At 38.9% G+C, this 23,888-nt stretch overlaps 1 protein-coding gene across 4 annotated transcripts in view; it reads right to left on the reverse strand.

The window, feature by feature from the left end:
* The window catches only part of CAMSAP2 (calmodulin regulated spectrin associated protein family member 2), a 78,945-nt gene extending 55,066 nt beyond the window's left edge, over positions 1-23,879 (reverse strand). For 2 of the 4 annotated variants that reach the window (XM_035332713.1, XM_035332711.1), the window contains exons 1-2: positions 23,327-23,879; positions 12,170-12,429 (exon numbers count right to left, since the gene is read on the reverse strand). In XM_035332713.1, coding sequence (XP_035188604.1) covers positions 12,170-12,429; positions 23,327-23,465 — 399 coding nt within the window. In that variant the 5' untranslated portion in view covers positions 23,466-23,879. The remainder of the gene's footprint in view (positions 1-12,169; positions 12,430-23,326) is intronic. The other 2 variants (XM_035332714.1, XM_035332712.1) reach the window with 1 other exon arrangement.
* Positions 23,880-23,888: the final 9 nt, after the last annotated feature.

Here is a 23,888-nt window from a genome sequence, read left to right on the forward strand (position 1 = left end):
CTCCCTCATTATAATACCACTTTACTTCCCCCAAACCACCTGCTAAGTTTTCTCTGTGTTTCTTCCTGTTGCTGAAGATCAAGCTAAAATCAAGAGTTTTAACCATCTTGTGCTTTGCAAGAATCTATTAGGCATACCGCCCTATAGGGAATTCAGCAACACAGAAGTTATGAAGCTCCCTGACAGAATAGATAGACAATTACACTAAATTACAGTCTTCCTATAGGCAGACACTTTTTCTTTTAACCTCATATACGCAAACAGGTCTTTACATAGAACTTCTAAATAACAGATTTGGTTTTGCCTTTTTTTTTTTTTTTTTTGGGGGGGGGGCGGGGGAGGAGGGGAGAAAGAGGTAATGCACAGGGAAAAGAGTAAAAGCTCTTCAAAATTGAACTGAATTTTCTTTCCATCAACATATTGTCAACTTAATTGTTTCCCTTTTATCAATTAAGATGTAACACCACACAGTCATTTCATGTTCAATTTTTTTTTCACTCAGCATTATGCGGAGTCTCCTTCTCTGAAGATATTCAAGGCCCATCTGGTTGCCTACCTGGGCAATGTGCTCTAGGGAACCTGCTTTGGCAGGGGTTTGGACCAGATGACCTCTTGATGTCCCTTCTAACCCCTACAATTCTGTGATTAAAGGTATCAGTGTAATAAAACTCTTAAAAGCAAGTGGAGGTCCTTAACTAAGCTGGCTACCTTCATAAAACAATACCACAGAAACAGCTCCTGGGTTTACAGAACTATTGCTATGTAATAGAAAAAGCAGCCCTAAAAAATGGTTATTACCCTTACAGCATGTCCTTGAAAAAAAATCAAACACAGGCCATTTTCTACCAAAAGCACGAGGCAGTAATACGTGGTATATTCAGCTTCAAAACAATACATAGAAGTGTCCGAAGTCAGCTTTTGCTTCATTACAGGGGGGAGAACACTGAAGTAGCTGGTCAGCAGAAAGGATCTGAGGTTAGAGCATATAACCAGGTGAACGTGAGCATGCAATGTCGTGCTGTCACATCAGCTGCCACTTGTATATGTGTGACTTGCACACTTGAGTCTGCAAAATGCACCAGAAGCTGCTGTGCCCTACAAGCCACTTTGAATGAAGTTCAGGTGTGGAAATAGAGTGCAAGAAAGATGTTATCTGCCCACAGAAAACAGTCTGCTACAGAAAGGAAGGGAATGAATTGTTCTCCATGTTCACAGAGACACAGCACAAAATAAGAGGCTGATACAGCAACAGAAAGGACTGAAGTAAGATAGGGTAAAGGCAACAATAAAGACAGTGGAATCATCGCAACAAATTCCCTGGGAAGGCTCCAAAGTGTTTATACTATTTAGCCTAATTCAGAGGTAGCCAGACACCTCCTAGGAATGGCACATGTAACTTGAGACAGAGATAGCATCTCGTGACTGCCTTCTTGCTCTGATCTGTATCTTACCTCCTCATCACCACTAGCTCATCCGCTCCTGGCAATTATTCATGAAATTTTGAGACCCTGTGGTAGGGTTCTCCTGACTGCTGATGCAGCAGAATAATTTTGCAGAAGAAAAGGACCTCATAGCTGCCCCCAAACCTCAGAGCTTAATTCATAAATCACAGGTCAGCAGGCCAACGTCAGTAAAAATGGGGCTATGGTGGTAAACAACCTGTAAGCAAGCCTCAAAACAAATGATGTGGATAATACAGATTGCATTTTGTAGCTGGTTTGTACAGCATTTAATTTCTATCTACTGTAGTAGTGTGTTAGTTGCCTAAATGCCACTATCCAGATTATTTCAAAGGATATTAGTATCCTTTAGTAATAGTTACCTTAAATCTATTTTACTATTTTAAGAAACAAGCGTATGTACAAAATGAGATTTCCTAGTATACATTTTCCAGTTGCATCCTATAAAATTCAGTATTCTAAATGTAAAATTAATCTGATCCACCACTACATGCTCACCTAGTCAACATGTTTGGTCTCCTATTCTTGTAATTTTTCATCTTTGAAAACTCAATCATTTTTCACCTGACACTTCTTTTTATTAAACCAAGCAGTTTAAAAATACAATACATACTTCACATTGTATAGCCATGCCATTTAATACATACTGACTTGGAAGTGTTCTAAACTGTGTTCCAAACACATCCAACTTAAAGCTTATGAAGAGCTTTTGCTACTTCAGCTTCTGAGAGATGCTATCAATCTTGACAGACTTGCTGATCTCCAGCTAGTAGAGATTATATATAATCCAGATACATGATTATATAAATTGTGATAAAATTAGCTTTTTCCACTCCCTAAAAATGATCAAGTTGTAGCATCTCTTTCTGAAACACGTTTTGCTTCTCATCCACTGGTCTTAGATTCATGTTTGGGAAGCCAGAGAGATACCTTCTCCTGGGAAATACCCTTCCTGATGGATTCCTAGTGGATAGCAGAAAGCTGAAAATCTTCCATGTTTATAGTAGACAGTCACTTTTGTGAAGAGTACTGTTGCAGTTAGCTTGTAATTTACATACTTTAACAAGTTATTAGTTATTGTTTTAATAAAACTCTTACATTGCTTTATTTACATAGGAGAAGTTTATTAGATTTTATTCCGGGTAACTTGGAAATACATTCTGCAGAGTAATAAAATTTCCTATTAGTTCATAGAAAGCTTATAAAAACCAACCATATAAAAGACTCGAGCGTACTGATATTTACTGCATTTCATTAAGTGCCGAACAAAAAGAATAGACATACTATGAACACCTTACAGCATTTTGTTCATTCAATTTCAGAGGGAAAAAAAAAGTCCCAGAAATTTGTTAAATTCCAAAGAGTTTGTAAGAACAAAGATTTTAATGTTATGATACATCTACTGTGATGACAGAGTGTGCTCCTGGCTGATAAGTGAGGGCAGACCGCCAGGTTCATGTGTGCAGATTAACAAATGTAGATTAGCAGCATTCTTTTGTAGTGTATCAGAGCAGCTGCTGCATTATGGTGAGTACAAACTGTATTCCTTCAGCATTCAGTGCTGTTTTGTCCCCTCGTTGCCTGTGTGTGTACTCCACAGAGCTGGTAGTGAAGCTCTCCTTATGTTTACATGACAGACCCATACCTCCTGCTGAATGCAGCTCACTATTTTCCATAATAGGAAGAAAGCACAGCTCTTAACCAAGTCACTGCCTCCTACAAACATGCAGGATCTTTAGCTTTCCCCTATCCATCAGAAGAATATTAGGAAAGATTTCTCTTCATGTAATATAAACAGGCCGCTGAAGAAAGATCTTCCAGGTAGCCTGTAAAACAAGTCATAGATTCTTCTTTCAGAAGCAGCTTAGTTACTATAACTCCAAATACATATTTAACCAAGCAGAATTAAGAGCATCCCTAAATATTTAAATAAGCTTTTCACATATTTAAAAAGAGACAAAGAAAGTTCACAGCAGCAAACTGGCTGCCAAAAGCTGAACCACGCTATTTAGGCAGTATCATTACCATTAGGAGAAGATGATCTTAAACTGTTTAACAAAATCGTATTTCTTTCAAGGTTAATGAAAATACTTCCTGACCAGTTTAGAAAGCATTTTCTGTATGGTATATGCCATCCTTCACAGGCTTTAGTCCTTAATATTTTTCTTTCATAATCTGTCCCTCCATGTAACTGTTTTCCCTTGTGTGGCTTCAGGATTGCTGTTGTTGTTTTAAGCCCTTCCCACTCTTCCCCTTTTTTGTGTGAGGTTAACAGTGGCACGAGAAGGAACACAAAACAAGAATACAATCTGAAGCTTTTTGGTTCAAAACTTTAGTGAACCTAAGGCAGAGGAACACCAAGTATTTTTTCAGCCCCAACAACACTCCGCTTCCTAATTTGCAAGCAAGTGAACAAGACAGCCAACCAAAAATGATGCACTACTGTATTTTCTCACAAAAGTCATGAGACTTTGGAAAGTATTAGCTTCTCTTAGGTATGCTTCCACTTTATTTCCTGTCATCATTCTAGCGACAGTGGTATGGTTTATTTAGTATTATGTATCAATTGAAAGAAGATATTCTGCAATATTCTCTTCTCATTTTGGAGAGAGAGGAAATACGTTGCCCATAATTTCACATCAAAACAAGCACGAAGTACTTCGTTGTTATTCCTGAACATTGTCTATTACATTCATCTGGCAAAGAGAGCTCTAAGGCCAGCTCTGTACAGATCGGGGATTTTACGGTGGTTCTGAGAATGTACTTTCAATGCAATACAAGCATCACAACCTATTCAACACAACCTGCACAACTGAAATGAATCTTACAAGAGCTGTTAAAGAGCAATCAGACTCTGTTATTTTACAGGCAAGAATTTTTATCAGTGCAAACCTGAAATTGCAGATACATTGCTGGAACCCTGAGTAATGCCACAATCCTACACAGATGTTTGTACTGAAATTCAGGATGCAAAAAGGGAAAAAAATGCAAACTGTGAAAATTAAAGCTAAAGAAACATAGAAGACTTCAGTTTTCTTTTGTTGAGGCAGTTGTAAATATGAAAAAAATTTAGTTTTTAACGCATTAGAATTCTTGGAAAGGATTAGCAAAATACTACAACTTTGTACTCTTTAGAGACAACTTTGGCATCAGTAGCTCTGCTACCTGCTGTATTAGTTGGTGCACAAGTTGAGTAGACAGCATTCCATAGCAACCTTAATGGTACTGCAGAAGGCTTTGTGGTTACCTAAGTCTTCCACAAAGTTCTGGTATTGATACCTACATGCCTGGAATTCATTCTTACCTATGCCTGCCTACAGCCTTTGTTAAACAGATTTCCGAATTGATACTTTATGAATAAATGTCTATTTTCTCCCGTAAGAGATTTCTAATAACTGTCTTTTGCTACAATTTTTCTTTTCATCTATTTGTAGGCTAAGATGTGTATGGATAAAAGTAAGCTTAGAACAACTTAGATATATAATTTTAGTTCAGCTGCACTTTCGTTTGACTACAGCCCATACTAATCACCAACAGTGCTAAAGAATGCATTAACACCAAATAATCAAATATACAATTCAGTTTCAGAAAAGGAACAGACCGAGATTAAATACATTCTTCAGTCCCAGAAAATTAGCTAAATAAAACAAATCCCAGTGACTTGCACTGATAACCTGCACTGGTTCTAGAGAAACGTACCCTAGAAATAATCCCCAGTCCCTGCTGCTATTTACATGAAACTGAAAAAAAAATAATCCGTAAGAAACATTTAAAAAACAAGCAGCAGTGTGAGGCGGCCGAACAAAATTCCCAGCCTACAAATCAACATGAACTGCATGGAATACACCGGGGCCCTATGAGCTCAGAGCAGAACAGACTTTATAAGAAGTGTAAGAGTTTACCACAACCAAGTGCAAACTGGCACCTTGTGCTCGAGGGGTCTGGGATCCATGCTGCCTGTGGGACGCTGATTTACTACCTTAAACAGATGTCTGTGCAATACTAACCAAAGGGAGACGGTGTATCTGATAGAACATAAAGATACTGGAGCACTCTTCTTAAGCAAACGATAACCTGACAAGGAACTTGTGTCAAGAGACTGATCTAAAATTCAGTCTACAGCAGAAATAGAGGAAAAATGTGGAACACCTAAGGAATACCTTATCGCAGCCTTTTATGTGGTGTATTAGTCTCTGAAAGGTCTAAACCTAAAAAAATAATTCTAAATTCAGGTGGTGCCCAAACTACTTTTGTTTATTATTGTAATCTTTTGTGAAGCGTATTGGCATGCAAGATACTGAAGTATCACAAGTCAGTTAACATTAGATTCTGCCGTTTTAACTAAGATTATAATACCTAATGGCTCCAGTCGAGTAATTGCATGCTGTTCTTATGTGCCCTTAACTAACAAGTAATTCACAATAGCACAGGAATGGAAACTTGTTACATCATGCCTAAAACCAGACAACGAATTCTTCAAGGCAGAAGCCACATGCAATTTCTTTGTTCTGTGAAGTGTGAGTACACTTTTTTGTTGCCTTACAGAGTTAAAGGAATTCAGCAACATGCAGAGGCTGCAGCGTGTAGCTGCAAGCTAACGGGTGAGCTGCTGGAGTCCTTCGTCAAGGATAAATATTCCTCTGATGAGAGGGAATGTCATTTCAAATGAATGCACTCTGAGATCAAAAATCTGGATTGGAGGATGAGTTAACTACTTATCATCTGCTGTCTTATCCAGGAAAAGATGCAGATTCTAGCTCTGGGTACAAAATAGCATCATCAATCCCCCTTCCTTCCCCAGACATTTCAGAGGCCACAACTGACTTTACAATTACTAGCAGACAACAGAAGAGCTGAACTGGTGCACAGGTCCCAGGAACTGCCCCTACACCCTTCTTAGATTTGCTTCAGATCAGCTCTGCTCCTGTGAAACGAGTACCCCTTGGAAGGTGGACAACTGTAGCTGTGATCCTAGAGCAAGCACATCTTCCGGTTTTGCTTCTGAAAGAAGCAGAATTTGTGCTGCGATCACTCCGCAATGCAAGCCAGTAGCTGGAAGAGACATGGAGATTTGCATTAAAAGAGCACTACCGATCACAACTGAAAGGCTAATACAGACATCTAATCGTACATCAGCTGTAGCCCAGGTTCACAAATCACTACAAAGAAAATCATTGCCAGACCTCCTCACAGGAGACATTTTCAAAGAAGAAAGTAATCTGCAGCTGAATTGATAAACAATTGGATGATAGTGCACTACTGACTGACAAACTGGGAGTATACAGAGAATGTAAGCGTTTCTTGATTAATGAGAACATATTTCAAAAATGATTATACGTTTAAGATCACTGTTCAGCTGGCTAATGTTTTTCTGCAGCAGTATTTTTCCAAATAAGAGTTCAGGTTTATGCACAACTTACGCTTTTTGACTGCATTATGCTTAGTTTTTTTATTGTTGTTGGTGGTGGTAGTTTGGTTTTTTAAGTATTTTTCACTACTGAGACAATTATATAAAGAAAAAATTGCTACCATAGCCTATTTGCCTGAAGATAGTGTTTATATATGACATATTCACTAATCTCTTTCTAGTCACTACATTTTAAGAAATAAGAGTTTTACGTATTTAAATCAAGTGAACACATTCCATTTTCCTGCCCTCATTATCATATATTGATTTTTGGTGCAAGCTTGGCAGTTGCCTATAGTATTACTATATCTGTTCATGCTCTTTCTCCCTCAGCCCTTAATACACACTGGTTTTAAACAGGTATTTAGGATTTCACATTATTATCCCTCAAGCTTGAAATTTAGTTAGACTTGGCCCTGCAATGTTAGGGACAGAAACTGGGCAGCACAGAAGTCCACAGGTTGGGTAATTACGCAGCTTCAGCTTCCCTGCAGAGAATCTGGCAGTTTCCCTGCAGAGTACCAGGCAGCAGAGAATTAAGATGCTGCTTCTTTATTCCTTCCCCCAAATGGCTGAAATGCATTACAGGGACTTAGGGGAGGAAAAACATTTTTAATTCCTCACTGAATCCATCTATTCTTCCCTCCACTTGAACAAAATTGACAGAGACCACTAGCATATGGATACAAAATGGTCAGAATGATTAAATATCAGAATTCTTGTAAAAGGATTGGGCTTGCCATAAATATACTATTCAGTTAGTATACAATTATTGGTGAAATGCTGAAAATTGTCTCAGTCTCCTCTGGTTCATCCTATAAGAACGTGTATACATATACATATATATATGCATCTATGCATATATGTAATTATATATAAATTAACATGGAAAAAATCAACTTGGAAATACAAAAGTTAAGCTTGACTTGAACTCTGATCCTACACATGTTTATCTGGAAGCAAAAATTATTGCATGACTACCAGAACCATGCTGAATTCTGAATTCTTAAGCTATTTTTTATTTCTAATTTCTATAGCCTGTCAAAGTCTCCATATGGAAGTGCCTGCTGAAGACTTCTTTTTTGTGTGTTAACGCATTGGAACTTGCCAACTGAAATAAGTAGCCTTGCTCACGTTTTTGCAACTCAGTTTTCATCAACCTTTTAAATATCAGTTGATTCTTTTTTCACTACTGAAGCATAGACTTCAGAAGCAAAAATACTCTGGTTCTTGGTTGAACGTTGTGTCAATTTCAAGCTCTAGTCTATTTTTGCAATGCTCAAAGTCTAACATGGCATGGCATGCTCAAAGTCTAACATGAGTTCCAAACTGGAGAGCAATAACGTGGTATTTCATTCTTTTGTTCCCCTGCCAAAAATAAAAGCAACAGGAGGATCCTATCAAATAATAAATTTTAACGAAAGCAAACATAGTATTAAGTTTTAATGGCTTGCAATACATGGAGAACAGAAATAGAGGTACCACTGAAGAGAGATATAATATGTCAAGATGCAGTCTCTCAGGAACAGTTTCAATCACAAGTTTTTAAATCAGAACAAGCCTAAAAAATAACCAAGTTTCCAGTTTTACTACAAAAACAACAGAAGATGTGAACAAACCAAACATGAGAAACCAAAACAAACCTAACCCTACACAGACTTCCCCACCCTACACAGGGGAGTCTCTAACAGAAACCTTTTCTCCTGTTATTGTCTGTTAATTTTGTGTCTTTCCCAATTCATTCCAATGTAGGAACCTAGTTTATGGATACACATACATACGATATACATGTATTTACACGCATACATATACAGACACACAAAAACTTGCAGTTTCCCAAATTAGACACCAATGCAGTAATGACTAACAAGGAAACTAGCATCTATCCTGACCCAAATGTATGAAGAACAAAACACGTCCACTTCAGACTTTTCAGTTTTCATTACAGCAGGTACTCCCTAGCGAAAGGTTCAGTTACAGCTGCCTAAGAAACTGAGCAGGCCAACACTTGACATATCTGTTTGAAGTATTCTGGTCACACATGAAGCAAACCAAGAATTAATCACTGCAGCCATCCCTTCACTACAAACACGTACACAGTACAAGCAATTCCAAGTCTGCTGACTGCAGCTACACACATAGATCATAAATCAAACAAACTATTCTGTACTCCTATCTCTTTTGCTGTTTTCCTAAGGTAACTCACCCTTTTTCTGCTATAGAAATGCAATACATCTAAGCAGAAAACACTCAATAACCTCTAATAAACTCCATCTTTTCCCTTTTTATGGGGAAGACAGGATAACCAAGCTAAGAACTACCATACAGTTCTCCAGTAAATTACTCAGAATTAGACTGAGCACAGGTTTAACACAATCTGGCTTAACAGGGGAATGCATGAGTTAACTACACATGTACATTTTCCTGTTCTACATAATTGAAAAAATCATTCCATGCTCTAAAACAGGATATATAGATTACATAGTAAGAGTTGGAGGAATGGAGACATATGGAACACTAGGAAAAGGTACTGGAAGATGTCAAAGGGATAATTTTAAGACTCTGGCAATAGTACAACCACCAGATTTGATGTCCTCTGCCAACTCTACTGAGTAATAAGGAAAAAGGTTGAGACTTCCCAATTAAGACACAGTGCTGCTACTAGGAATTTGCTTGGGGACTTTAGCATGGCATGACAAATTAAAACCCCAGAGCTATGAATATTAGGATTAAGACTCCAGTTTTCACTGCCATTTATCTGGTAGCAACTGTGTTAGACTTGGCTGTCCTTCTGCCCAAGACAGTTGGGCTTTCTGCTGTTCCCTGTCACATTGCCTTGGCCCAGCTGTTGCACAGCTGCTCATGAAACAGCCCAGCAGCATCGGTTCACTCACCCGATTCACTGACCAGAGGGCTGGAGCACCTCCCCTACAAAGAGAGGCTGAGAGAGTTGCGGTTGTTAGCCCAGAGAAGAGAAGGCTCCAGGGAGACCTTACAGCAGCCTTCCAGCACATAAAGGGGGCTGCAAAGTTGGGGAGCGACTCTTTGTCAGGGGGTGGAATGATAGGACTAGGAGTAGTGGCTTTAAATTAAAACAGGGGAGATTTAGATTATATATAAGGAAGAAATTCTTTACAATGAAAGTGGTGAAGCGCTGGCACAGGCTGCCCAGAGGAGCTGTGGATGCCCTGTCCCTGGAAGTGTTCAAGGCCAGCTGGGATGAGGCTGTGACCAACCTGGTGTGGTGGGAGGTGTCCGTGCCCAGGCAGGGGTGGTGGAATTAGATGGGTTTTAAGGTCCCTTCCAACCCAAAACGTTCTATGATTGTAGGATCTGTTGCTGGTACTGAGGCAGGGACAAGTGATCCTGAGTAGAAATCTTGGATGTCAGCTGTTACAACATTTATGCCTGAATAAGCACCTGCTGGACCACACCTAAACCATGCAGGGAAGAGCCTCAGATTTCCTCAAGCACTGGAGAAATACAAGATTGCTACTGAAGTGTGTTTTAAGCAACATTAATTACTGAATTAGAGATTGGCATACTGGAGAATACAGACATCTCACCTGACAGCTCTGAAAACAGATACCTCGTACAACTGCTCTAGAAAGTGATCAAATGAAAAAGCCAGACTCAGAAACGCAAGTCAGCAACCTTATCTTCATTCAGGGACATGAATGGAAGTTACTTAAAAACATGAACAGTCAAAGTTTGTTTCTTATTCTTTTAAAAGAAGTTCTTACTTCTATGAACATTTTAAACCAACACCTCATGACTGCTGCTAACATCCTGCAAATTTTATATCACTTCAGGACACATCATTTGATATCCACACCTCCTTTAACCAAAACACCGCTTGTTCTTTGAACTCTTCTTTATAAAAGGGATATCGACTTCAAAAAATAGACTGGTAAGACCTCAAGTCAACTGCATTCAATGATCACAGCTAAAACACACAGAAATGGTGTCTTGACTTGTTTTATTATACTACTGTTGAAATATTGGCATTTTCAGATCTTGAGCACTCTCTGAGCAGGAAAGAATTTTCAATCAAAAAATAAAACCAAAGCCAACATTCAGTTTAATCTTGATTTCACAGACTGACTACTACCAGTTCTAAAAAGCAAAACAAAAAAGTGCAAACTATTAGGTCCAGTACTTCCTTGGAATACTGCATTGAAGAAATCATTAATTGCTAATCAGTAGCTTTAACTTCACACCCATAAAGCCTCTGAAACTTATCAACCAGAAACAATTGATGAAATGAGAAGCTGCCTTTAGTCATACTCTGCCAAATGCTGGTTAGCATTCTTACATCTCAGTAAACACACACTCCTAATGACCTGAGCATAAAAATATTGCTATACTAATTTTTCCTCCATTTCAGCAGCAGCTACACGTTTCTGACCATAAAACTTCAAGAGGACAGAGTGTAGTAGGATCAGTAATTCTATTGAAATCATAATAAAAAATGCAAGTGATTTCAAATGAACAAACTTGAGTAAAAGTTGTGTTAGAATGGAAGTTGTCACCTCAATTCCAGTAGTCTCACACTGTTTTCTTATTTTCTGTATCAAACATTAAATACACAAGAAGGTGAAAACAATTTGAAATATCTCACTTTAAAGATTATTTTATTATAGCGCCAGTTTATATTCAGCTTAGAGGAAAGGATTGGCCATATGTAGCTCTTTTATGGACTTTTTTTTTCCTTCATCTCCAGTCAAGGAGGAGAATCCATGGCTTAGGAGATTAGTAATAGAATCATTCATCTGTTAAACCTATGTTTTAAGCAATTGGAGAAAGCAAAAGCATATTAAATCTTCATTAAAAAAATATATCATTAGGTTTTACAGTAATTTAATATGTAACTAGTGACTACCAAAGATTAGGTTGAATAGCCTGCAAGATCTAAACTTTTATTTTCCATCTTTACATAGATCTCTGGTTAAAAATACACCTTGATTTTCAAACCACCTTTCAAACAGAAATTTTCCCTGCCAGTCACTGCTATAAAACAGGAGTGAAAGTGATCATACTGCCACTACTGTTTAAAAATGTAACACTTGCACTAAGTAGAATGATAGCTGTTTTCAATCATTAATACTAAGGTAATACATTTGTACTGACAGCTATGAGGAGATGGAAAAACAAAACAAAAACAACCATAAGCCTCCCAGCCATTAAATGCATTTGAAAAAAAATATTGTAACAGAACTATGCATGTTAAAAAGAAAGAGGTATGCAATTTTTGGAAGTACACAGAAGAAACATAATAAACATGTAAACTTTAAACACTCACCATCTGAATGGGTTTTTTGTGAAGATCTCGTTCAGTCACCAATTTTTCTTGGTCAGTGACATAAAGGCCTTTTTGTGCCAGAGCTTGTATAACAGCATCATGACCTAGAAGTGGTTTTGCAGCATCACTCTTGAGAATAAGGCTCCCAGCACGACAGTAGAGTTCTGCAGACAGCAGTAAGTTAACAACAGGTGGTTTAATGTGCTCCTGGTCATATTGGTCTGTGTAAAATGGTTCTCGCAGTTCTTCTGGAACATTTTCTACAAAAAAAAAAAAAAATAAATAAAACATCTGTCAGCATTAGAAAGGATAGGTATAGCACTAATTCTTGTTTGGTTTGTTTTTAAGCATATGGACTCCAAATCATGTCACAGAAAGCACCTTCAAGGGAAGGCCAGAACCTTTACCCAGTAACTTTGCATACAAAAGTAACAGTAAAACAATATACAGAAACTTAAGGAAAAATTCAGAGTTCCACTGTGCAAAGGCCACACACCAGAAGGCCAACCTGTGATTCACATCACCATTAATTTCAGATTTTCTGGCTTTTCCAAATACATGCTCAAACATCCTAATTTCCTTCAGCACAATATTATGTAGGTCAGACATTTAAAGACAAAACAATGTCCATTCAAACACAAAAAAACTGTCTCTGTTACTGTAATAAAATGGAAATGGAACATTTGAGCAAAGATTAATTCCTGAGGCAAAAAGGGAAACTTCCACTCAGCACCCTTCTAGGATTTATATATGCATATTGTGCTGCTTATGTCAAAGGTTATGCATCACAGAATGACAATCCAGCAGTTAAGCATAAATAAATGGATGTTTTAATGAAATTAGGAGAATGACAAAAATATGAAAATTATAGGTATCCTTCTGACAAAATTATCAAGTGTTACTTGCATATTTGTGTTAGTGCTTCTCTTTTAAAAGTAGACTTTTTTCTTTTAAAATGAACTAGCTTAGCACAAACAGAAAGCTATGCAAAATTCTGTCAAGTTTATACTGCAATTTTAAGCCCAAAATTGGCACTCCAAGATATCTGTAACTGTTTTTCCAAATACTTTATACAGCATAAGTGGGTGTATACTTCTTATTGTCTACTAAAAATGTAATAATTACAAATTAATTTGATATGGTATTAAATCAAGTAAAATAAATCAGCAGTGATGGGGAAAATAACTTGGACGTGGTTTCAACTTCACATTTCTAGAGATACGCACTGCAAGATGCTCCACATCCCCCGTAAGAATTTCACTCCATGTTGTTTTAAAGCTAGTTAAGCCAAGAGCATTTATGGGAGAAAGAGCGTGCGATTCCTTCCCTGAACCCAAGTGGAAAAGCCTATTTAACTGCTGCAAGGAAAAAAGTGTGTAGGAAAACAGTGATGCAACTCCAGGTTTCTGTCCAATTCCTATCCCCTCCGCCTTCAGCTGGCTAAATGGCTACGCAGACAAGATTTGAAGCAGAGGGTGGAGTAAAGAGCCCGATACGGGTGGAGCAGGAGAGACAGAGAAAAACCCACAGAACATGCCATCACAAGATAATAACAGATTATCTTCTTCCTCATACATATTCTATTACTGCCCATGTGCTTCCATTACGGGCTCCAGATGAAGAGCTAGCCGCCTTCTAGCCATGAAAGGATAAGACATGCATCAGGCCTTTTCTGAGTTACACGGGAAGTGGGGCTAGGGTGGTGATGGAAAGGAATAGATCAAATCCTTTGTGATTTCTTAGAAAGCTTTAAAAAACTCATTACCATATCAAACAAAACCTTGACGTAGGAGCAGTTAGACACAAACAAATGGAAGTTACATACTCTGTGCTTCAGATTCAGAACAATGGATTTTAAGACTGAAATTTTGAAATTCAGATTTCAAGTCCCAAAACTGAGCTAGAAGAGAAATCTTAAGATAGGAGATAGCAAATCCTTTGCCTCTGAGTCTTTACTGATCTTTATCTCTGAAACATACCTGCAAGTAACAAGATGTATTAAGTATATTTGTCATGAAAGAAGGACATCCATTACTGGGATTTAATTAGAAAAAAACAAACACTAAAATCAAGATGATAGCTATCAAAGACAAATATATTTTTTTATAAAATATTTCTGTATTTGAAAAATACAGCAAGAGAAAAAAATTATACACGTGATATTCCTTTTTTTTCCTTGGTGTTCACAAAAATGAATCCAGAATAGAACCTTAATAGACAGAAGGTGCTACAAAGAGACATGGAGGCTAGCTTTTGTGACAGTTAAGGAGAACAGAGCAGGGCAAAACACAGCACCTCGATGTGGGGGGAGCCCTCCTGGGCAGCACTGCCTGACAGGCCTGGGGAGCTGGAACCTGATGGCTGCGCCCAGCACATCACCACAACTACGATGGAGCCAAAAGCTGTTATCAGCAGCGCCGGCATGACTGGAGAGTGTTGAACTACCCTGTGAGGCAGGGCAGTGCCTTAACACTAATGCCCATTATGTGCATTTCAGCAGTCCCTTTCCTCTGCCCAGCTGGCAAGTCTTTCATATTAACCTCTAACACTAAGTAACAGTTTTATAATCAATACAGTGTCGCACAGTCTGCCACAGCGTATCATTGACCTTGGTGTTCCTCGTAAAGAAGAGCAATTATGTTAGAAAGATATACAGGGGACATTCAGTGCGGGACTCAGCACGTGAGGAGATGGGGAGTGGGGCTTGAGTGCCCGGCCTGCAGCACCCAGCGGGCACCTCATAGGCAGACGGACTTGGGCTGTTCTCAAACCAGGCAGCGGTTACAGGAGGCCATGAGGGAAATCTCAGCTCAGAACAAGGAGAATTCTCCACAGGAATAGCAGCCAAGTGCTGGAACAGGTTGCCCAGGAGGCTGGGAAGCCACCATCCTCACAGGCTCCAGGCCTCCACGGGTCAAAGCCCTGTGAGGCCTGACCTGGCTTGGAAAACAGCCCTGCTTGGAGCAGGGCGATGAACCATACCTCCAGAGACCACTCGCACACAGTTCTTTTCCCCTGAAATTGTCACCAGGATCACAGGTTTCAGTTTTGGAAGCCTGTTCTTGATATGGATTTATTTTTATCTTTAAAAAAGTTCTCTTTGGAGAAGAAAAAAATAAAAGGATGCATTCCAAGCTTTAAAATAAACACGGGATTTTTGTAAATGAAATATTTCTAGCTTATCTTTCAAGTTTAAAAGTTAACTTTAAAAGGATGGAATTACCTTTAGAAATGGCTTTATATATAACAAACAAAACAAAAAACACCCACAACTCAACTCTGCTCAGGTGAATTACTCCTTGAAAGACAGTGTCATTTCCTTCTTGGGAAAAAGTTACTCATTATAATGTGGAAAGTCTAAGCTTTCATTAACAATTAACTTTTTTGGGGGGTAAAATTTCCAGATTTTCACATAGACCAATATAATCACTGAGTTACATGACTACAAGATTATGATAGTGAACAACTCCAGATTTTTGAATGCTTGCATTAAGGAAGTGTAAACACTTAAATAAGAGACCTTTCGATGGAAGCTTCTATTCCAGAAGATAATATAAACAAGTTAAAAATACTAGGGCTTTCCTATTCTTGGGAGCCAAAAGCCACATTAAACCTCAGACTAGAAAATTTCCATCTCTACAGGTTACTGACTTCCACCAACAAGCACATTAAGAAAAGACTACTTGTAAAAGGCTTTGAGATTTAACAAAGATTTATTTTGTCAAAGTTCTGACTAATACCTTCAAGCACTTCCTAGCACAAACCAGTAGATGAATTCATGCCAGCTCTTAATGGACCCAGACACTTGGCAGTTTTCTGCGGGACGGCAAAGGTATGCCTTTGCCATACGGTATCAATGTAAGTTACCACCATTCAGACTCCACTTGCTAACATGCCACATTGCTATTTCGACACAAGGAGAGTAGAGCCTTCATGAAAGTCAAGCCCATGAGGACTAAGGACAGGCCAGGAAAATGTGATTTATATAATACAGCTTTTGATGAATTTTCATAGTTTCCTCAGCAGAAGAGGAAGACATTTCAGTTTGCTGCTGTGTTTTGGAAAGGCCTTTGATTTGCTCTGTCTGCCACTTTCTTATGCTGTTCTTGACTGACTACTGCCAAGGAGCAACTACCTAGAAGATCAGCCTCTAAAAATTTATGGCAGACTGACTTTCAGTGTCGCAATTCTTACATTTCTCCACTGCAACTAAACTAAATTTAAGAGATACTTGTTTATTTAAAGTATTTCTGTGAAAACAAATCCAGGTCCTACCCCCCCGTCTCTAAATGCCACAAAAATAGACCGCTAGTCCACTCCTTGGGGAGCAGCTCTGCACTTTCAGCATGCAGTTCACATAACATTCTGAGGGTATCTTGCTGATGAGCCATCATGAAATACAAACACAGAAGCCCTGCCACCCTCAAACACAGCAAGTAAGTAGCTTCCATTACTCACAGGCTTACCATGAGAAAAAGCCTAGAATTCTCAGTTCTGCCTCATGCACTGAATTGGAAAACAACTCGTAAAGATACAAAGGGGTTGAGTACATTGCGAAGTATTTCTCACCTTACATTCTCCTGCTTTACCAGTCAGAGTAGTCTTTTTGGAAATCTTGTACAAAGAAACTCAACAAAAGTCATTTGCCTATGGATGACTATTTTGGACAAAGGAAGAGAATTATTTTCTCTGTCGTGATGACTTCTTGAAGAAGAATACAACAGAAGTTCTGGTCTTTGTATGGAAAAAAATGTTTTATAGAAGACACACTAGCAAACAATTAGCCAAATATACTTTCTAGCAACACAGTATTGCTTTGAAGAGTGCTAGTTATATCAGATCTAAATTTCAGGTATAGATAGTGTTATAGAGGTTTTTTAAATTATTATTTTTTATATGGGTCTCAGTTTCTAGAAGGATTTCTTATCTCAAGATACACAAAACAAACACCACAAAGTAAACAAAAGAAAAACTTACACAGACTCTAACTTCATGCCCCATCCAGACTTCAGTTATTTTTCTGGAGCGCTGAGCAACACGTAAGAAAAGCTGTTCTGGGCCACACTACTTGTCTAGCCTGTCCCAAATTCTGTCTTCAGTAGCACAACAGGAAATGCTCACCAAGCATACAGGAAAAAACGGGAAAGTATAACATCCGCTTTAACAACACCTGCCTATTTATTCAAGTTATGATAAATCTAAGAATAACTTAAAATTACCCCTGGAAATAAAGGGATCAACTCTTACTTGCATAAATTCAGAACTTGTTTTCAGGATGGGTGAGATAGGAGAAATAAAGATAATCAAATAGTTATAATCCTATCACACTTATTTGGCATCTTGCTAACAGTTATAATCAAGATAAAGGATTATTTCAGAAATTCAGAGATAAAGACTTACTTCTTGAACTTAAGGACCTCAAACCACAAAGAAAACTTTTTGTCAGCCATAACTAGACAGACAAGAGGTGAAACATCTACTTTGGTGTCTGTACTACAGGTTCTCTTAGCTTAAGATTGCTTCTAATTGGGAAAAAGAAAATGGTTAGAAAACTCATAGAACTATACAACTCTTGCATTAGACAAATGAATTTCAACTTTGTAGCAAAAAGATCTTCCATTACTACCAACCAGTAATAATGTACTTTTGGGAGGGAAGGTTGCCTACTTTTTCTTGCAAGTCTTGAGGGATTTTCACCCCCAGCCCTATTTTCCAGACAGTGACCACCAAAAACATTCATTCAGAGCCCTGGGTTTGCCAAAGCAAGTGGATAAAAGCTACTCATTTCAGGAATGGAGCTGTATCCAGTTTTGCTCATTCAGATCCCCCAGGTAGCTAGAAAAATGAACTTACAAGAAAGGGAAAGCTGAGAAGTTCCCAATTCGCTTTCCATAGACAGATAGTCAGAATGAGAGCACCTTTAAACATGGAGTCACTAAATTAACCCAACCGATGATCCTAAATCACTGAAAGAATGAAGTTATGGGACTGCTGTAGTAGTGGCAATGACCGTTGAAGAATATCAAATAAGTATAGGTAGAGGAAGTACACTTCATCTCGTCACATAGACAAGCATTTCATTAGCATCTTCACGTTACCTTCTGCAGGCAGGCACTTCAGTTTTAATGACAGCTAGGCTCCAAGTAGGCTGAATAACATGAAGTCATGTAAGAATCCTAACAACTTACTAATTCATCTTCCCATACTTTTGTACGTGCACAGTCTGCAATGACAAATGACTCTGGCAAAACTGTTAAGCTCAAAAGCTCATTTGCTTTTATTTACTTAAAAATAATAATAATAATATTAAAATAAAGATAAAAAAAATCTACAGTCAAACCCTGTTTCATGCATTAGACAGAAATCAGGGATACAATCATCTTCAAGTAAACCATCACAGTTGATGATTAGTCCAATCAATGGATTTAAGTAGGATTGACCAAAGTATCAATTTGTCTGTAAATCATTTAGAAAGGTGAGGAAAAAGATTATTTATATATACATATATACGTATATATTTACACACACATATATATAAAAGGTTATCCTGGCAAGAATCCGTAATGTCTGCTTTTATACTCCCAACTCTTGTGCAAGTTTTTGCTAGCTGTCAAACTGAGCCAGAATAAAGAAATGAGTTCTGCTAAGGAAAGATTATGAGGCGTTCTGGCCTGCAACAACCAGCATAGCAAATGAGAGTATTTAGTTAAAACTTGCTTCAGTCAGACACACAATGTTCATTTCCTCCCTTCCTGGTTCTACTGGCAACATCTGCAAACAGCAGTAAGTAGCAGCATATAATAAATTCTGAACATATTAATCATCAGGAGAAGGCTATTTTTAAGTTTCTTGGCTAATGTTTAGTTGCAGATGATGCAATTCATAATCTACTGCTTCAGACACCTATAGGTGGCAAATTGGATGTTAAAAGCCACATGGACTGTTCTGTTTTGACTGCAGAAAACACTCAAACTAAGGTTTAGTGCAAGCACTCAGACCTGTGCAGCTTTTATTTAGCGTTAGTCCTGTCAAAAAGAATCATGCTAAACCAATGAAATGTATTACTGTGGCAGGATAACATGTTGTATGGATAGTAGAAAAGCAAGAGGTTTAGCTTGCCTTTAAAATTGTTCCCATAATATTCTCAAATCATAAATGTCAGATAGAGTCTTAACTTAGAAACTAAAAATTGGATGCAAAGTTGGCTAAAAATAAAAATAAAAAAAAAGAGATATTCAAAAAATATTCAGAGGTTCCCCTACCAAATTGGAAGAATGTATGGTTCAAGGTTCAAGAATGAGAACTTTCATTCACACTGGCCAAGGTTCTAGAGAACTGATTCCAAGCTCCAAAGGGATTAAAAGCATTTTGGAAAACAGAATTATAACTCAAGATGATTTTGATTAGTGGAAGAAGCGGTTTGAAAATAGGATGCAGTTATATAAGTATAGCTGCAAAGCAGGAACCTACAACCACACAATTACAAGATGGGAACAACTGAGTAGGCAGTAGTTCTGCAGAGAAAGATACGGAGAGATAGTGAATCACAAATTGAATGAGTCAACAATTCTAGGCTGATGCAAAAATGACAAACATATTGAATGACAAACATAGTGAATAAAAGAGAATATTATAGGTTGGAAAGATGAGGTAATTTTTCAAATCTACCTTGTAGATTTGGCAAGGGGTTAGCTGGACAATTAGATCTAGGTTTGAGTACAGTATTCATGCAGAACAGGATCACAGAAGGGATGGTGAAGAGGAAAAAAAGAATCCAGAAAAGCTTGACTTAAAATTAATTTGAAAAAGCCTGTTTTGTTTAAACTGCAGAACAGAAAGGAAATTATGTCCTCATTACGTGAACGATGTTATAAAGAGGTAAGGCATCCACTGTCCTCACATCCACCAGCAAGGAAGTAATGGATTTACAATGTGGCAAGAAACATGAAGATTATTATACTCTTCCAAGATCTAGAGATGTATAAGGATTCAAACTGACTACCAGACATACAATGGAATCTCTATAATTACAGATTAAAAACAAAACAGAAAAAAGAACCCAGGCTAAGCAAACATCAGGAATAATGTATACTCAGCTCAGCCTATCTTCAGGATGCTGGATAGAAGAGTTTTTCCAGCTACATCTTCTATGACTACAGCAGAGTGAGAAGACAAAACCTCACACTTGAAAATAATGACATTCACTTTTGTTGTTGGAGAAAAAAAGGATACAGAACAAAACACTAAGACCCTTCAAAAATTATTCTTGTTAATTAGATTCTTATTAATAAGATTAGTAATTATTGTTATATTTTCAGTCAAATCATATAATATCATCACACAGTTCAAACACTCCTTTGGAAAGCAGTTTTTCTATACTCAAATAGTTAACTCCCAGCATTGGGAGTTAATGCTGAAATTGAGTGCTTGCAGATTTAATTTCTAAGGTCAAACACCGCCCCTCAGTTACAGTTAGCTGCGTCACTAAAATCATCACAAAATGTTATCAAAAAATGTTTAATCTAACCTGCACTGACATGGAGACACTTTACAAAAAAAAAAAAAACAAAAAACAAAAACAAGAACCACCAAGATACAAAACCCCACACTCTGTCTACACATAAATATGAATGCTGTCTTCAGTCAGTATTTCTTAAAAAAAATCTTCACATATTCTTCAAACAAGATGCCTTCAAGATGTTAGTGTACTTACTCTTATAAAGACAGCTTATGAGCAAGACAACTTACTTTGACTTGGCTATGTTGTCAGCCAGACTGTTCTCACAGCTTCATGGAGGATAACAACACACAATCAGTCTCTCTGGTTTTGGACGCAGATAACAATTACCAGTCACTGCTACACCTTAATGAACGCTCCATATTCCAAAATTCTTCTTCAAGAGAATTCTCTTCACAACACCTACTCAAGCTTTACCCAACAACCTTGACTCCATGACAATATGCTTTTAAGAATGCAAAATATGCCCACTGGACCTGAAAGATGTACCCGTTTGATATATAAAGATGTGGACTTCTCCAGTGGATCACAGCAACTTATGTCTTTCATTAATCCAAGTGAGCAGCAATCATTTCTTGCAGAGAGGGTGGGGAAAAATCCTTGACTTCCCCCACCCACTCAAGGAATTCCAGTATTTCAAGGATTAAAAAAAGAAATAAAATGTGGCCTCCATAAGCACTCTAATAATCCTCTGTAATTCCTTTGTATGAATGCATATAGCGATAGCTAGCAGGAGACGTGGCTCACTTGTGATCTACTCTAATGAACTAAAACAAATAGTTTAAAAAATCCAATCCTGTCAAACTTCCTTCCTTCTTGGAAAAGGCGAAGGTCAGTTCTTCTGTTTCCCTCCCAGCATAAAGGAAGCGTTTGTATTGCAGACATGTCTCGTATACTGTTTTTCCCTGCTTTAGACAGGAACTCTTCTTTGCAGCTACTAGTGATATTAACCAAATAGAGGAACCGTGAGAATAGAAACGCTACAATTGCATTTGTTTAGCTCTCTTCTTACCAGTTAGGTTATGGAAGTATTTAGGGGGCAAAAGGAGCTCTCACCTCCTCTAATGATGTTTCACTTGTGTGTTTGAACCACCACAGTAACAAGGAGTACAAGAACCTGGTGTGGATCACGCTTTCCATAAAGTGTTAACTGACAAGTACCCAGGAAGTTGCTTTACACATCCAATAACAACTCCACCAGTATGAACCAAGACATTTCAACCACAGCCTGAGAATTTGTCAAACTCCAGTAGAAAAAGCTTTTCAGGTTAGAATGCTGGGTTATGTAATTGCACAAGCACTGTACACCCAACACCCCACAAATACAGCCTATAAAGCTGAGCTACTCAAAAAGATAATCATCTCTTAAAAGCTAGGAACAAGGACTTTAAGAATTATCGCTAGTACTATTTAGCTCTTATGCCTGCAAAGCTGATAAAGCCTTATAGAACAGCATTACATACCTCCTCAGTTTTACGAAGGAAACTAAGGAATACTTACTGGCAATTTTTTATAATATGAAAACAGTACTTTGATATTTTTCTTTCTAATGTGATGAATATGCATTTTATTTCAGTAGCCACTGACCTTAGTAAAATTTTGCTAGGTTCAAATGCTTTGAAAGCGGCTTTTTGGAAGCCCCGTGTCAAATATCATTGGTTCCCAGGGGCATCATAATGGTACACCTTTAACCCTGTTGAAGTATGTAAAACAATGCTCTGGCCTTAAATGCAAAAGCCACAAAATTCCAAAAGGAGGGACCTTTTCCTGTTATTCTACACAGGAGAGGGGTAAAAATATAGACTGTGAACATTTAGCTCACCTTTCAAAGAAAACCCCTATTTTTAAATCATAGAAAACTAGACAATTAATACGCTACAGCTATAAAAACAAAAAACAAAACAAAAAAAAAAAAACACCCAGCCTGGTAAGTTTTCAAGATGCCTTCCTCAGAAGACCTCTGTAGCCTGGTGTTCCTCAACGCCTAACAATATTTCAAGGATAGAATAATAGGTCTGGTATTCCTCAAGGCCCGGGATTGCAGAGACCCAGAAGTAACGCCTCTTGGAGGCATTACAATCAATTCTATTTACACTCACAGACAAGGAAAGCCTGCCGTACTGTGCAGGCCAAAACCCGGCATTAAATGTTTTTTCCCCAAATCCTTCTTATTACTTAACCATTCAAATGGCTACGGGCTACTGGCACACACGTCAAAACTGCAGTGCACATCCATTTCCATCGCTAACCCTCAATTCAGCTCTCAAACAGCCAAACACAGACTGCCGTTTTTTCTTTTTCTTTTGGCTTTCTAGAAGCTTGACCCTGGGAAAAAAATAAAGCAAACCACGATGTGCAGAGTTCAAATCCCGAAATAAAATTACATTAGCTATAAAATACAAAAAAATACTGAAGGAAACAGTGGTGCTGAGAAGGCCACAAGGTAATTAAGGAAAAAAAAAAAAACAAGCCAACAAAACCCACCAGGAGGTACAAGGGACCCCCAGGCCCGAAATGCTTTTGCCGGCACCTTGTGCCTCCCCTTGCCAGCTGCTCAAGAAGGGCTCGCACGTCCTCGGCAGCGAAGCAACCAGGCAGGAACCAGCATCAAAGGCAGGGAAGAAGCCGACGCCACCTACCTGTCCCAAAGGCTTTGGCCACCAGCCAGGCGAGATTACAGGCGATTTTCGCTCGGGAGAAATCATAATGGTCAAAGGGTTTGATGGCAGGGACGATGAAAGTCTTCCTCATCTCCTTGGCGTCCGCAGCATCCCCCATCTTCTCGCAGGACCCCTCGCCGCTCCGAACTTACATGGTTGTTCCTCCTCCTCCTGCCGAGGCCGGGAGAGGCGCAGGAGCAGCCGAGGGCGCGGAGCCCAGCTGTCCGTGACGGGCTAACGCCGCCTTCCTCCGCGCAGGAATGTGGCAGAGCCCGAGCGTCCCCTTCCTCCTCCTCCTCCTCCTCCTCCTCCTCCTCCTCGCTCTTTGTCTCGCTTCACTCACGCCACCGCCCCCCCCAAAACCGGCCGCCAGCCCCCGGCTCGGCCCCGCCAGCCGCCGGCCGGGCCCTGCCCGGCCCCGAGATGTCAAAACGCCGGCGAGCGGCCCCCGAAACGCGGCGGCCCGGAGCGAGCCGGGAGCGGGGCCGGGTGCCCCCCGCCGCCCCTCAGCCGGGCGCTGCGCTGCCGCCGCCCGCCGCCC

Source organism: Oxyura jamaicensis, chromosome 8 (assembly GCF_011077185.1).
Source record: "Oxyura jamaicensis isolate SHBP4307 breed ruddy duck chromosome 8, BPBGC_Ojam_1.0, whole genome shotgun sequence".
NCBI classification, from domain to species: Eukaryota; Metazoa; Chordata; class Aves; order Anseriformes; family Anatidae; genus Oxyura; species Oxyura jamaicensis.